The sequence below is a fragment of the Moschus berezovskii genome, chromosome 2 (genome assembly GCF_049115385.1).
Source record: "Moschus berezovskii isolate FMDL1 chromosome 2, NW_MosBer_1.0, whole genome shotgun sequence".
Taxonomy (NCBI): domain Eukaryota; kingdom Metazoa; phylum Chordata; class Mammalia; order Artiodactyla; family Moschidae; genus Moschus; species Moschus berezovskii.
In genome coordinates, this window is record NC_142461.1 from 91,532,615 (window position 1) to 91,549,794 (window position 17,180).

A 17,180-nucleotide genomic window follows, 5' to 3' on the forward strand; every position below is an offset into this window, starting at 1 on the left:
TCTTATCAGGTCTTTTAATAGTGGAATCATACAGTATATACCATCTTGTATCTGAGTTCTTTCACTCAATATTATGGGAGATTCATTCATTTTGTTAGGTCTGCTGCTGCTGCTGCTGCTGCTGCTGCTGCTAAGTCACTTCAGTCGTGTCCGACTCTGTGCGACCCCATAGACGACAGCCCACCAGGCTCCCCCGTCCCTGGGAGTCTCCAGGCAAGAACACTGGAGTGGGTTGCCATTTCCTTCTCCAATGCAGGAAAATGAAAAGTGAAAGTGAAGTCGCTCAGTCGTGTCCGACTCTCAGCAACCCCATCGACTGCAGCCTACCAGGCTCCTCCATCCATGGGATTTTCCAGGCAAGAGTACTGGAGTGGGGTGCCATTGCCTTCTCTGATTCTTGCTGCTAAGAACAACTAAATTCCTAAACATTATATATACTGGTGAAAGGAAAGACTCTGAAAGAGAGAAAAAGGCAGACTAGCTAAGGTCCTTATGACCCAAGGAGGTGAGTTCTCTGGGTTTTGTTTTTGTCCTATACTTTCCAGACTTGGAGATGACAAAGCTGGAAACTTGGAAATACCACAGGCACCAAAATAATAAACTCCAACAAAAGTTATCTCTCTGTAGCCAAAGGACCAAGAAGGAGGCAGCCTAGCAAGACAGAAATCTAGACAATAACCACTCCAGCCGAATACCACAGAAAACAATTGTAGATTACCACCACCCCCATGCTAACAAAGGCTTAGACTTCCACCCTGAACAAGCTGTAATGAGACATATTAACCTCCCCTGAGATGCTGAGATTCCCCCTGGGTGGTAATGAGGCCTTCCTGGACTTCTATCCTTATCCAACAGTAATGACGTTGTTCTTCATCCCAATCCCTGTTGGGACTGTGTCAGAGGAGGCCAAGTGGAGAGTCAGGACTCCACTAGGGAGTGTGTGGTAATAAGGCCAGGCTCCCATTAGTAGAGTGGCATCAGTTGAGGCCATGTGGGAGTCATTAACAAGGCATTTCTACCACTCTTAGCCAAGAAGGTATCATAGGAGACGTAGTTGGGAGCTGGAAATCCCACCCAGAAGTAATGAGGAGAGCACTCTCAGTTGTGAAAGGAGATAGTAGGGAACCTGGACTTGACTGCTACCCAGCAGTAATGAGGCTGCAGACCCCCTCCCCATACTGGGACTGAGTCAGAGGAAGTTAGCTAAAATAGAAGGTTTAAATAAGATATGAGATGTTATAACATAATACCAGAATGTCTAGGTTTCAATAAAAAATCACTTGTCATACCAGGAAGATCTCAAACAGAATGAAAAATGACAATTAACAGCTACTAACATCTAGTTCCTGGTGGCTCAGAGGTTAAAGCGTCTGCCCCCAATGCGGGATACCCGGGTTCAATCCCTGGGTCGGGAAGATCCCCTGGAGAAGGAAACGGTAACCCACTCCAGTATTCTTGCCTGGAGAATCCCATGGATGGAGAAGCCTGGTAGGCCACAGTCCACGGGGTCGCATAGAGTCGGACACAACTGAGTGACGGAACGGAACGGAACATCTAGTCCCATCACTTCATGGCAAATAGATGGGGTAACAATGAAAACAGTGAGAGACTTTATTTTTGGGGGCTCCAAAATCTCTGCAGATGGTGACTGCATCCATGAAATTAAAAGACGCTTGCTCCTTGGAAGAAAAGCTATGACCAACTTAGACAGCAAAATAAAAAACAGAGATATTACTTTGCCAACAAAGATTTGTCTAGCCAAAGCTATGGTTTTTCCAGTAGTCATGTATTAATGTGAGAGTTGGACTATAAAGAAAGCTGAGCACCGAAGAATTGATGCTTTTGAACTGTGTTGTTGGAGAAGACTCTTGAGAGTCCCTTTGACTGCAAGGAGACACAACCAGTTCATCCTAAAGGAAATCAGTCCTGAACATTCATTGTAAGGACTGATGCTGAAGCTGAAACTCCAATACTTTGGCCACCTGATGCGAAAAATTGACTCATTGGAAAAGACCCTGATGCTGGGAAGTCTGAAGGAGGGAGGAAAAGGACAACAGAGAATGAGTTGGTTGGATGATATCACCAACGTGATGGACATGAGTTTGAGTAGGCTCCCGGAATTGGTGATGGACAGGGAAGTCTGGTGTGCTGCAGTCCATGGGGTCACAAAGAGTCGGATACGACTGAGTGACTGAACTGAACTGAGCAATGAGATAGCTACAAAGATGTTTGAATTAGCTAATAAAGATTTAAAATAACCATAACAAAAATGTTTCAGTGAACAAATACAAACACACTTGAAACAAATGAGAAATAAAATCTCAGCAAAAAAAAAATAGAAAATATAAAGAAGAACCAAATGGAAATTTCAAAACTATTAATACTGTAGCTGAAATTAAAACACAGTGGATGAGCTCATCAGTAGAATGGGATAGAGGAAAGAATCAGTGAACTGGAAGGTAGAATAATAGAAAGTACCAAATTCTGAACAACAGAGAGGGAAAATAAAAAATCCCTCCCAAAACAGAGCCTCAGGAATCTGCAGGAGTATAACAAAAGATTTAACAGTGTGTCATTGGAGTCTCAGAAAGGTAGAAAAAGGGCAGAGCTGAAAAAAGTCCTCAAAGAAATTATGGATGAAACTTTCCAAATTTGGCTAAAGATGAAATCCTGCAGATTTGAGAAGTTGAGTGAACCCCAAAGAGGATAAAACTAAAGAAATATACACAAAGACACATAACAGTCAAACTTCTGAAACTAAAAACAAAGAAAAATACTGAAAGATGAAGAGAGAAAAAACACTGTGTAGGAGGAAAACTATTTGATGAAAGTTCTCATCAGACACCATTGAGGATGGAAGGAAATGGCACAACATTTTTCAGGCATTAGAAAAAAAATAATGCAGAATCCCATATCCAGAGAAAATTTTGCTTGGGAAAGAAAGGGGAAATAAGATGAAAGATGAAAGAAAACAGACTTTCTCACCAGCAGACCTACTCTAAAGGAATGGCCAGAGTAAGTTCTCTATACAGAGAGAAAATGATGAAAGATGGAAACTTGGAATATCAGAAAGGAAGAAAAAACATGGTAAACGAAAATATGTCTTTGATAGTATGATATGACCATACTTCTACTCTTGAGTTTTCTAAATTATGTTTGATGGTTGAAGCAAAATTTGTAGTGCTGTCTAATATGGTTCTAAATGTATGTAAGGGATTATTGAAGACAATTATATTACAAACAAGAAAGGGTAATAAGACATGAAGAGAGGGAAGATTGCTATGCTCTACTTGAACTGATAAAATGATGCCAGCAGACTGTGTTAAGTTATGCATGTAATAATACCTGAGTGCAGGTCAGGAAGCAACAGTTAGAACTGGACGTGGAACAACAGACTGGTTCCAAATAGGAAAAGGAGTACGTCAAGGTTGTATATTGTCACCCTGCTTATTTAACTTCTGTGCAGAGTACATCATGGGGAACGCTGGGCTGGAAGAAGCACAAGCTGGAATCAAGATTGCTGGGGGAAATATCAATAACCTCAGATATGCAGATGACACCACCCTTATGGCAGAAAGTGAAGAGGAACTAAAAAGCCTCTTGATGAAAGTGAAAGAGGAGAGTGAAAAGGTTGGCTTGAAGCTCAACATTCAGAAAACAAAGATCATGGCATCTGGTCCCATCACTTCATGGGAAATAGATGGGGAAACAGTGGAAACAGTGTCAGACTTTATTTTTTTGGGCTCCAAAATCACTACAGATGCTGATTGCAGCCATGAAATTAAAAGACGCTTACTCCTTGGAAGGAAAGTTATGACCAACCTGCTGCTGCTGCTGCTGCTAAGTCACTTCAGTCGTGTCCAACTCTGTGTGACCCCATAGACGGCAGCCCACCAGGCTCCCCCGTCCCTGGGATTCTCCAGGCAAGAACACTGGAGTGGGTTGCCATTTCCTTCTCCAATGTGTGAAAGTGAAAAGTGAAAGTGAAGTCGCTCAGTCATGTCCGACCCTTAGCGACCCCACAGACTACAGCCAACCAGGCTCCTCCATCCACGGGATTTTCTAGGCAAGAGTACTGGAGTGGCTTGCCATTGCCTTCTCCAATGACCAACCTAGATAGTATATTAAAAAGCAGAGACATTACTTTGCCAACCAAGGTCCATCTAGTCAAGGCTATGGTTTTTCCCGTGGTCATGTATGGATGTGAGAGTTGGACTGTGAAGAAAGCTGATTGCCGAAGAATTGATGCTTTTGAACTGGGGTGCTGGAGAAGACTCTTGAGAGTCCCTTGGACTGCAAGGAGATCCAACCAGTCCATTCTAAAGGGGATTAATCCTGGGTGTTCATTGGAAGGACTGATGCTAAAGCTGAAATTCCAATACTTTGGCCACCTCATGCGACGAGTTGACTCACTGGAAAAGACTCTGATGCTGGGAAGAACTGGGGGGGAGGAGAAGGGGACGACAAAGAATGAGATGGCTGGATGGTATCACTGACTTGATGGACATGAGTTTGAGTGAACTCTGGGAGTTGGTGATGGACAGGGAGGCCTGGCATGCTGTGATTCATGGGGTCGCAAAGAGTCAGACACGACTGAGCGACTGAACTGAACTGAACTGAACTGAACCACTTGAAAAAAAAAAACTATAAAAAGAGATACATCCTAGAACACTGTAGCAAAATAAAAATGGAAATTCTAGAAAACGTTCACAGGAATGGAAGAAAAAGAAAATAGACAAAACAAACAAGCAAAGACAAAGCAGAACAAACAGAAAGTAAAAATTAAAATGGCAGAATTAAGTGCTACCATAAAATGATTACATTAAATGTAAAATTAAAGAAATGTATTGGCAGAATGTACTAAAATACATAACCCAACATTATGCTACTGTAAGAAACCGTGTGTGTGTGAATTTCATAAAAATTATATTTTGTGTTTTCCAATAGTTGATCAAGCTCTCTTACCCAGTTCTGATTTTAGTTGAATGCCTGTGAGTATCATCGTAAAAGACTTTTGTTTCACCACCTCTGGGAATTCCATGTAGTTGTGGAATATGAGATTTTAGAGGCTGAAACTAACCTGGTAGAAATTCAAATCCATCTTTTATCTTTTAGATAAAAGTCTTTGAAATCCTTTTAGTGTGAAGTTATCAGCAGGCTTGGTTCTCATATAACCTCATTACTAACCCAAGGATTATTCAAAATGCATAGAGAGCAGGGCTCCAGGGCTGAATTTTTATCAATCCTACCATCCAGTGATAAGTCACATGTGGTCCACCTAGTTCTGCTTGGGAAATTCTGCCTGCTTGCCCAACCCTCCCTCCTTGGAGATCGCAATATAAATTCAAGGCTTTCATAAGTTATCCACTAAAGAAAGCTGTTCAACTTTGAGCATTTCCAACACTTATTTAACTCCCGAATCCTTTCCACAGTAACATTTCACAATTCACCTTGGATTTTGTGTTTTAAGAATGGATATTTCCAAGGGATTCACACTTCAGATATGAGGTCTCTATGGCTGCAAGTAATGGGGTGTTCTCAATGTATCTTTGTTTTATGGATTGGACTTGGTAACATGTAAGAAAAAAATTCTTAACCAGCCTCATCACTGATCACCATTTTTCCCACAGAATGATAAGAATTAGCTTATTACGTATTGGGCTTTTGCATATTGTCCTGAAAAAACAAACAGGTTCATCAATTGTCTCTACTTTCATTTCATTATTCCAGTTAATAAATTAAAAGAAAGTTTGTTATAGATATAAAAATATGAACAAAAAGTAGTTAGATGAAGTTTACTCATTTTAAGGCTTCCTTCAGTTCAGTTCAGTTCAGTCGCTCAGTCGTGTCCGACTCTCCGCGACCCCATGAATCACAGCACGCCAGGCCTCCCTGTCCATCACCAACTCCCGGAGTTCACTCAAACTCATGTTCACAGAGTCGGTGATGCCATCCAACCATCTCATTCTCTGTCGTCCCCTTCTCCTCCCGCCCCCTACCTTTCCCAGCATCAGAGTCTTTTCCAGTGAGTCAACTCATCGCATGAGGTGGCCAAAGTATTGCAGTTTCAGCTTTAGCATCAGTCCTTCCAATGAATACCCAGGATTGATCTCCTTTAGAATGGACTGGTTAGATCTCCTTGCAGTACAAGGGACTCTCAAGAGTCTTCTCCAACACCACAGAACAAGGTAATTCGATACTTGAGGGACAAAACCTAATTTCCCAAACCGAAACCATATAATGATTTACTTTTTCCATAAATGTATGATCTTATCTGCTCAGATTTACATTTGGAGCAATAAAACCTCTGGCAGCTGCTCCTGGTTGTCTGTGAGAAGAAGAGACAGAAGATAAGAACATTCCTGTTTTTATTGCTTTCTTGAATGTCTAAAAGTTGGGGTGGGGGCTGAGAAAGGCATCTATTAACATGGCCATAAACATCCAAGTCTGGTACTAAAGTAAGCCAGTCCTGTTTGGAAGATGCGGTAAATCTCTCAGGGCATTGGCTTCCATTTGTTAAACACTGCTAAAGGCTTAAAAAATAAGTAAAAAATCATGCCACCTCCTTTTCATCAGAAAAGAAACCATTTCAATTTTAAAATATTTTAGAATTTTGGAAGAACCATTGCCAGGTGCAAAACTATCAGGTTTTCTTGTGAGCTCATAGGATGACCTTACTTTTACCTACTCCAAAGAGCCCCCAGGTCCTGAGCTCCCCTGACCTGGAACCAGGAACTTCCCTGACCTGGTCCCAAATGATGAAATTCTGGTTGGGTGCAGTGTGAGAACAGCCCTCAGGGGAGGGCATTGACACAGACTTAATACAGGTACCCATACCGATGTTGGACACGTTTTTACCCTTAGCAAGACTGAATCAGGCCACTCAGATTCTGTTGGGTGAGGGTGTCTGGGAAGAATATTAAGCCCCTGATTTTCATGACCCCCAGAATATGTCAGTGTGGTATTAGCTCATTCTCTGGGCCTAAAATTCCTGAGCTTTCTTCTCTTGACTTTAGTACTTTGGTGAGAGGAATTTTTATTGCCTAATAAATAATATCACAGAAGGTCATAATTCTATTTTAGCCACTAAATATCCAAAATGTATAAAGCATGCAAAGTTGGATCCAAGATATGGATGAAAAACAGCTTGGTGGCATTTCTTAAGAGTTATTATTATTTTTTTCAATCTGACAGTGAAGCAGGAACATTCTCCTAAATCCCAGGCTTAGAAAGCTGAACACCGCCTGGAGGCCTTAAAGAATTACATGGACAAAGTCATTTTTCTTTATTCTTTAAATTGCAAGTTAAAAAATTCACCATGGAATTTTGGAGGAAATCTCAAGTTTTCAGGCTCCTAAACTTAGAGGGACTCTGGAAACTCACTTCATGGTGTCCATCTGCCTTTTGGAAAAGAAACTGAAATCACCCTGGGGAGAGATGACTCTTATTGCTGGATTAGTTTTCTCCTGTCATGAGTTGTAGGATTCAACTATTGCTCATAGGCTAGAAGTTCTTTCTTTTGGATGAAGTCATTTTCTCCAGATACAATGAATCTGTTTTTAATCGTTCTTACTTGGGAATAGCTGTTTCCTAATCTTGTATATGGGCACACACATAAGCACACCTATACACACATTTGAATGCGCACACACGCACACACACACACACACCCACACACACCCACACACACCAGTCTCTATAGTCTTTTCTTTCCTTGAAGATCATTACCTGTCTCACTTTTTTTCTTTTAACCTCGTGTTCTTTGGACTTTTCACCCCTTCCTCTTCCTGAAAATTGTATGATTCCCACATCCTAAATCATTCCTCCAAACCTCTCGTGCCCTAAAAATAAAAATCAGTACCGTGGCAAAATTTGTCAGTGGCCAAATTTGTTGGAAGACAAAGAGTGATACCACTAGGTCTTGGTTTATGGGGATTTTATGGGCAGAGAGCAGTGTTATTCAGAAGGCCTCCTTCTATCACAGCGAAATGGAGATCTTGGGATTGGATATCAGCTTAACACAGTGTACGTTCAGGTGCCATCAGATCTTAGTGTCAACACTCCTGTTTCATTTTCATCCAGGTTGGGCTAACGTTTCTCATCTCAATTAAAACGTGTTTTCCCTATTGACAGAGACTAGATACTGCTACACTCAGCACACCATGGAAGTCACGGGAAACAGCATCTCTGTCACCAAGCGCTGTGTTCCGCTGGAAGACTGCTTGTCCACTGGCTGCAGAGACTCCGAGCATGAAGGCCACAAGGTCTGGCAACAGAGCAAATGATGGGACACCATAGTCAGGCTTCCTCCTTTCCAGGTGCCCGCTAGGGCTCATGAGCTCCATGAGCCTACTCCTCCATGTAGGCTGACTTTTGACTGTCTTCATTACCATTATGAAAAGATGCTTCCTTTCATGCTGGTGCTAAAAGAATAAAAAATTATATCAGGGTGTAGGATAACCAGTATAAATTATGTAAACCAATATAAATTATGTAAACACAACACCAGGAAAGTATTGAAAGTTATTGTTAAGTTCATTCAACTGAAGATCAACACGGCAATTTAGCTTTGATAACTATCTGTAAATTGGAGCTCATATCTTTATTGGGACGTTGATTTGGAAGTTATCTGCTGGCTCCTGGGGTCACAAAGTGTCATACATGATTGAGTGACTAACACTAACTCGTTGGCTCCTGAGTCATTTGAGCAGGTGACAGGAGACCCTGCTGTTTCCTGTGGGTTTACTTTCCTTAAACTCCATCTGGTCCCGAGACAGAAACACTCAGTGTAGAACAGACTGCAAAGGCAGCCTTGAAGGAAAATGTCAAGACTCAGAGAAGGGCAGCCAGACTCATGATTGGAGTGGGGAATGCCCCTGACTCTCCCGCTGTTCATTCCAAGCTGGCTGTACGTGTCTTGTATGTCAGTCCTAGACCTTGGAGGCTGCACTCTTCTCCCCACTGGGCCACCTTCCTGATGGCTGGAGGCAGCCCCCACTCTCACTATTAGTGGGGGCTTCTTTCTCCTAAGACAAGACGCAGCTTTCTCCTAAGGCAAGACTCAGTTTTCAAGTGACTTGTGAAATACACTAGAAATTCTTTTTTTTTTTTTTTGGTTTATTGAGAAATTATGGTCATAAATAAAATTGAAATATGAAACATAAACCCAAGGGTTTTACTTGACTAGACCCCCCTACCCCATTCCAAGCTAAGCTTGGCTTTCAGACATTATGGTGACACTTTACCAAGAAGGAAGCTATAGATCAGAAAAGTGATTCGTGTGCTCAGGTGAACTAGTGACGGAAAGAATCCAAACTCACTTCTGACCTTTGGTTTCTGTCTTCAACATCATGTCTTCATGGTCCATGTCACCTGTGACCAAACTCAGATCTCTGCAAGATAACAACTGTGTAAGATATTAAGCATCAAAGAGTTTTTCAAACATTACTGTGTATATGAATCACTTGGGGATCTTGTTCAAATGCAGATTCTAAACTGCTAAATTTGGGGTGAAGTGTGAGATTTTGCATTTCTAGTAACTTCCCAGTTGAAGCTGAGGCTACTGTACTTTGGGAGCCATGGCCTAAAATAATTTCTGTCAGTAATCTAGTGGGTTTTTTTTCTTATGCTGCATGAGGAAAGCAGTATAAAGCAGGAGTAACTGCATAAATGAAAGCCCTTCAACTTGAACTCACCCACGGGAGTGGGGATAAGTATGCAGACAGTTCTAATGAAAGTATTAAATAAGTTTAAATTAACTGGGTTGTAAGCATTTCACTTTCACTGTGAAAACGTGGCAAATTAATTACTATCTTAACAGCTTCCTCAAGTAGTCAGAGAGGTTGTCTGACAAAGGTAAGTTTTACAATTCCCATTTCACAGATGGAATAACTGAGACCTTGGAAGGCTGTAAAATGGTATAATAGCCACCTGTTGTTGTGCTCAGTTGTGTCCGACTCTTTGCAATCCCATGGACTATAGCTTGCCAGCCTCCTCAGTCCATGGAATTCTCCAGGCTAGAATACTGGAGTGGGTTGCCATTCCATTATCCAGGGGATCTTCCCCACCAGGATTGAACCTGGGTTTCCTGCATTGCACACAGATTCTTTTACCATCTGAGCCACCAGGGAAACCCATAAGAACCACATGGAAGGATGTGAAAAACAGAACGCATACCCCTAGAAGTTTAGTCTGCGCAGGAGGTTTTATTTTGATCACAACGCTTCCAGGTGAAATTTCATCCCACCCTCTTAAACACAAAGTTGGTGTTTCCTTTGTAGAACAGGTAATTTTCGCTTGAGTCTTGCTGTGAGGGAGCCAATTCCTTCAAAACTCTCTGCCCGCTTCATCTGCCAGCCCTTCATCACCTTTCTTTTTCTCTTCCTCTCTTTCAGGTCTGCACTTCCTGTTGTGAAGGAAATATCTGTAACTTGCCACTCCCCCGAAATGAAACTGATGCCACATTTGCCACAACATCACCCATAAATCAGACGAATGGGCACCCACACTGCATGTCCGTGATAGTGTCCTGCTTGTGGGTGTGGTTGGGACTCACATTATAGCAGCTCAAAGGCACCCTGTAGTAGCAATCCCTGGGGGCCTTGAGGGTCCATAGTCATGCATGAGGCATTGACCTGACAGTAGTCACATATGTGAAAACACAGCACTCCGGATGTCTTCACAGCCAAGCACTTCTACTTACCACGAGGAACAAGCATTGCTTCAATGTAGTCATTTCAAGACCTCATCAAAGCAGCCTGCCCCCAAACAACCCCTGAATTCTATGCCATAAGCATTTGTTTTCCCTCCAAAAAGTAGTTTTTCATTTACTGAGATCTGGGGCTCTTAATTTGGAATACATGCACGGACCACAGAAGTCCTGGGACCCTCTGAGATGTTTGTGTGCTCAGTCACTCCATCGTGTCTGACTCTTTGTGACCCCATGGACTGTAACCCACCAGGCTCTCTGTCCATGGAATTTCCTAGGCAAGAATACTGGAGTGGGTGCCATTTCCTACTCCAGTGGATCTTTGCAACCCAGGGATTGAACCTGGGTCTCTTGTCTCCTGCATTGGCAAGTGGATTGTTTACCACTGATGCCACCTGGGAAGCCCCAATATGTTATATGGACTCATATAGATCTGTGTTCTTCAGGAGAAAGGTCAGTGACCACTGATTTAGGTGGTCCAACCATGAATTCACTTATAGCTTTAGAGTTTTAAAAACTTTGATTCCCAAATGAACAGACAATTTCCTTGGCAATTCTGATCTAAGTCCCTAGAAAAATAGTAAGCAGTTTGTCCAATTTAATTGTCCCAATATTCTTCTCCCAGTGATAGGAATCATACTCCCTTTTTTCTGCATGGGATAAAAAAAGGCAATCATAAGATTTTTTTGTATGAGAGGAGAGGTGGCTGGAAAAGGACTTTTCCCAACTTAATTGAATTAGCATTCATAAGGTGGCTCTTTATCCCTTCATATAATTGGTGAGATTAGCCTTGACTGGCACCTAATTTTGCTCCATGAAATTCTGGATTCTACTTGGACTAATAGGTGTCCAAAGTGACTGACAGCAAGTTGGGCTTATTTCCTTCAAGCATGAACTTCTATTCAGGCATGGCTAATCGAGACAGAGAAAGGATTTCAAAACGAAAGGAAGATGTGTGGAATTGATTCGTTTGTGAGTGCCAAGTCAGTGTCTCTGCCAAACTTTTCATCTGCAGTTTACACTGCCCAAAAGCCTCCTTTGTTCTTTCTCTTCCAAATCCCCCGTGACTTCAGGGAGAAGGTTCTGCATTATGTTGTCTCCAGACTGATAGGGAAAGAAGTCGTAATATCCCAGGATGAGAAGCAGGTGGGCCAGCAGGGTCATGATGTACAAAAGCCCAGAGAGTTTTTCTTGGTTTCAGATGATTGCTTTTGAAGTAAATGGTAAAACTTTCACCATCCTTCCTATGTTTTTGGCACCTCAAGTTACAATTTTTTCTTTTACCTTATAAATCACATATATAATATTTATTTTTGTATGGCATAACTAGAAACTAAGATATATTGTAGAAGATTCTTTATTCTGAACAAAACGATCAAATCAGAATGCCTATTTTTCAATGGTGGTAGAGCTTGTAATCTATGTTTGTTGAAAGTTATCTATAATACTTGCACCAGTGTTGAAAAAACTTATGAAAAAGAGTAATGTGTTGGCCTCAAGGTTTTTGCTCATGGTTTCCTCAGTGGTGCTGTCCGAGAAGTGTTCAGGTGGTGACCATCACTGGTATGAGTTTCTCAGCAGGGTTAGGGCATATCTTTGCATGGACTTCGGTGGAGTTATTACTACTTAGGAGGACAGTTGTTGGGGACCATCTGCCCTGCACAGGAAGAGATCTTGGACTCATAAAATGAGACCCCCCCCCCTGCAAAGGGACCAAATGGGAACTGACATCAGAAACTCTGATACAAAATCATTTTAATTGCATCAAATAGCCTTAATTCCGAGTTTGGTAGGCTTATCAATATGTCGCTTACAGTTGGGGTAGGGGAAGTAGAGGGAGAGAAAGCAAGACATTTACTAAGCACCTCTTAGGTGCCAGACGCTAGGCTAAGCACTTTACGTGGGCTGGGTCATATAAGCCCTGTGAGAACCCTGTAAGGAATGTTACTAGTATTTACACTTGACAGATGAAGGTACTGAGGCTCTAAGAAGCTTTTCCTTCCGGTTTAGGTTATGTGGGATGAGGCAGGATGGAAGAGGAAGGGAAGGTAGAATTGCCACCCTTAGGAAAACTTCCAGGCCTAACATCATGGGTATTTTTTTCATCTTATATGTGGAATTTGTGCAGTCCTGCTTCTACAGGATGTCATTTGTGTGTGACCCCAGACAGTGTTTCTTCTTTAGGGGGTGAGGTATGGCTTCTTCATTCATTCCTTTTGCTATCAAAGAGGAGGCAGGTTGATCCTACATCTGAAGATGCCATAAGACAATGATAATTTGATGTTGTATATACCTACAAATACATTTTCATGCGTGGGTCACTCTCCACTGACACCTTCCATGTACTGCATGTGATTAGAATAAGAGAGAAAGTCCAAATCTTGGTTCTTTGTAAGCAGGCGCCTTTCCGAAGCCTCCCTGACTGATGTGGAGGGACTGGGTCTGCAATGGTGCAAACTTCTCTGCCATCCGGGGGTTCACTGCAAACTCCTCCTGGGTGTGGCTTCGTGCACCCGTGTGCCTATAGAATGGCTGGTATTTCACTCTCTTCAACGAAAGTAGTTTGCTAACCAACCCCAGCCTCGAGGAGCCAAGGAAGGGCTATTCATGTGGAAGGTCCAGGACCAGTCAGCCATCTGAATTTTCTACCACCTTAAACCTTCCATTAAATCCTACAGCTGGTGATGAAGTGCAAAGAGCCGCGATGTGTATATGAACCTACGTGCCATTTATTTATTTTTAGACTTCCCACAGCATTCATGTCAATATGGGATTTAATGCCTAAATTTTGTAAATGTTGTACATATTGTAAATCAATGAATAAAGATTTTAAGTGTATCTCACCAGGCTCCTCCCTGCAATGCACATGCCAATCAATGACTAAGGCACCCGGGTTACATACGAGGCATTGATTGGGCTCAGTGTTGAAGGGAACTTCCTTCCAGGAGCTCACTTAGTTGTACAGACAAGAAATACATGCGTGAAAAGACACAAGACAATTCACCCGTGCCAAATGTTTCATACAGACAGTAAGTGCTGCAGAAAATCAAAGGAAAGATTACCAGACCCTTCAATCAGATCTGCTGTTTCCCTAGACCATTTTCTTTGTGAAATCAGGAAACAGAAAAAGGTGTGTGTGTATCTATATATTTAAGTACTATCCCATTAACTCTTTATTTTCAAATTTTATTTTATTCTTGGTGTTGATTATATTAGTGATGATGCAATAGAAAACATTTTCCCTTGACAGTATCTTCTGCAATAGGAAACAAATATTTAAATAGTAAAAATGTCATTTTTAGCTATGCAACACTTTTATTGCATTTTTCTTAGTAAAATGATAGACATTGAAAATGACCTTGAAAACCTCCAGCTCATTTATGATTCCTGGTTATTCTTTAGCACCCTTTATTTTGAAATTTCCAGGAAAATACTTGTTTTCCCCAAAGTTAGAGATTTTCTATTAGGCTCTGGATTGGTGATGTGGTTGGTGCTTATTAAGGTGTCACACTTACATGAAGATAGCTCTTACTACTAACCTCTGTGCAGAGCTCTGTGTGTTTAAGGTTAACAGTGCTGTAGGTAGACTGTGCTTTTATAGAAAATCTGGTTTTGAAAACATAGATTTACGTGGCAACCCAATTTGGAGTTCCAAAAAGGATCCTTTGCTTTATAAAGGCCTTTTATATCCCCTTCATAACACATTTATAAGATTTTATTTACAAATAATGTTCAGGTAGTATCAGGTATGTAAAGCTAGATGTGATACCTTAGCTGCATTATGGTAACTTTTATCTGAAATACCAAAAGGGCTTTCACAAATATCTTACATTAACTTTAACTTTCATACTAGAGTGAAATATGTGAAAACTCTGAGCATCTGCTATCAGTCCACATTGTAACTGGGCGAACTTGATCTTAAGAAATTCAGCCAATTTTCTAGGCTTGCATAGCAACTCGGGAGCAGGACTAAAGCATGAACATGAGGCAGTATGACTTTAGCCTGGTGTGTTCTCCACTGGAATCTGCTGAAAAACAGGTCTCTGAATTTTTTGAACATAGAAATTTCTAACTTACAACTTGACATTACAAAACCAAGGCAGATTTCCAAAGTGACTTTCAAATCAAGCCATCATTTTCAGGGGTTACTCTCCATAGCTCATTTTAGAGTTATGGCTTTTCCCATTAGCAAATTACTATTGTTTTGTTTTTTCCTTTGGCAAATTTTAATCCATTGCATTTGTTGAAATTGAATAGCGGGGCAGTGGGTGGGAGGAAGAATCTCTATATAGTTATATTTTAAGCTGCCTAGAGACCTAAAATTCAGAAGCTGAGAGATGGTTTCTGAAAGAGCCTTTTTGCTATTCTCTTAACAGCAATTCCTAATTCTTTATATTTTAGTTTATTGTCAAAGCACTTCCAACAAATCATTTTTTCAGTTAGTCAACATGACCTCACTTATAGCTTTACAGCTAAGGCTTTAGAGTAGCTAAGTGAAAGAAAGTGAAAGTGAAGTCACTCAGTCATGTCCGACTCTTTGTGACCCCATGGACTGTAGCCTACCAGGTTCCTCTGTCCATAGGATTTTTGAGGCAAGAGAACTGGAGTGGGTTGCCATTTCCTTCTGCAGGAGATCTTCCCGACCCAGGGATTGAACCCAGGTCTCCCTCACTGTAAGCAGATGCTTTACCGTCTGAGCTAAGGGAGGTCCAACTGGTAGTTTCTACCACAAGGACTTTGATTCCTGATCCAGGACTCTGTCTTCCACGCACATGTGTCATTAGGATGGCATGAGTGACAGCTCTACCTTTAGCCAGCACTTTTACTAAAAAGCCATCTCTCAGGTCACAAAGTTAGAGATGACTGGGAACTTAGAAAACATCTAATCCGCCCTCTTTATTGTATGTGTGAGTGAAGCGTTAGTTGCTCAGTCGTGTCCAAGTCTCGGCAACCCCGTGGACTATAGTCCGCCAGGCTCCTCTGTCCATGGGATTCTCCAAACAAGAATACTGGAGTGGGTTGCCCTGTCCTCCTACAGGGGGTCCTCCCGACCCAAAGATTGAACCCAGGTCTCCCACACTGCAGGCAGATTCTTTACCATCTAAGCCTTCAGGGAAGCCCAGTTCTTTGTATACAGGAGGGGAAAAGAACCCCAAGAACCCAGACCATTAGTCTCTGTGAAAGCTACATTGCTTGTGCTTGAGTTAGAGAAAAGATAAACTCATTGAAATGTTCCTTCTTTGATGCTCAACGTAATTAAGACATAGGTAATGGAGAACAGCTTTTAGAGGTCTCCTCTTCCTTCATTCAGCTGTGAGATGGCCAGGGTCACTAGGATTACCAACCTAGGGAAGGGCAGAGAATAAATTTAGAGGGAGCAAATTTCAACCAAAAAAGCAAGCTGACCTGATGGAAACAGACTGTTCATTCTTACTTGAGAAGAAAAAATGTTCAGTGGGAATAATCATTTTCAGAATCATGGCCTAAAAAAGCAGGATTATTTATCTAAATTAGAGATAATCACTTATTCAGAAACAGTTTTCTCAGGGTTTTCAGCACATCAAGAGTGAAAAACCAGCTTCCAAAGCCATGGTCAGGCTAGGAATTGAGGCCTCCACTGAAGTCCTCCTATGGAAGGGACAGGATCATTCTGTGAATGTGGGGAAATGTGTGTGAAAAGAAACTCTGTTGAAGCTAGGCAAAATGGGAAAAATACTGTCAGAAATAGCCATGATGCAAAAAGGAAGGGCTAAAAATAAGTCAGACTCTCAGCACATCCATTCATCTTTCAAGAAGCATTCAAAAGCGACTCATTGACCCCTAATCTCTCTAGAGAGCAGCGTCACTCTCTGGGTCTTAGGGAGTCCGCACCCAGAGCTTTGCCTTCCCCACACCCTGTCTGCCTTCTCCCTGGTGTTCACGGGCCCAAGGCTACTAGTCCAGCTTCCTAGCTGCCCATCAGTTTAGCTTTGCGTTGACCCCAGCCTCTCCCAGTAAAAATAACACAGGCCTGAGTGAGCAACGAGGGGCTATATCACACAGTCATGCTTAAGGTGCTTTGCATTGAGGTATCTGGGTGAAAAGGTCCAGAGAGAACACATTTGGGCTCACTCATGACTCACACTTAGCCCCTGGAAACTTTCAGACCTGGGAGTATCCCTACCTTTAAAGTCTTTCTCAGTGCTTAAAGGACTGGGCCCATCCCTAGCTTTATTATCATATTTAATTAATTAGTGACCCAGCGTGTGCGTGACCTAAATACCAAGTGTACCATGTAGAGACGCACCCTCCTCCATGTAAGACAGACAAGATCAATACACAATGTGCAATCAGACCTCCCAGGAAGGTCCCTGTCCTCCCAGGTCTCTGTTCTCAAAGCCGGATAATTTACCAGAAGGTCTATTTGGAGTATGAGAAGTCTGGGAGAAAAGCCTAATGGTGTGTTTAGAGTTGAATGTGTTGAGACTAGCCA

General features: G+C 41.9%; 1 protein-coding gene across 4 annotated transcripts in view; it reads left to right on the top strand.

Moving 5' to 3' along the window:
* The window catches only part of LYPD6 (LY6/PLAUR domain containing 6), a 140,582-nt gene extending 126,894 nt beyond the window's left edge, over positions 1-13,688 (top strand). For all 4 annotated transcript variants that reach the window (XM_055398047.2, XM_055398049.2, XM_055398045.2 and 1 more), the window contains 2 exons: positions 8,134-8,264; positions 10,395-13,688. In XM_055398047.2, coding sequence (XP_055254022.1) covers positions 8,134-8,264; positions 10,395-10,562 — 299 coding nt within the window. In that variant the 3' untranslated portion in view covers positions 10,563-13,688. The remainder of the gene's footprint in view (positions 1-8,133; positions 8,265-10,394) is intronic.
* Positions 13,689-17,180: the final 3,492 nt, after the last annotated feature.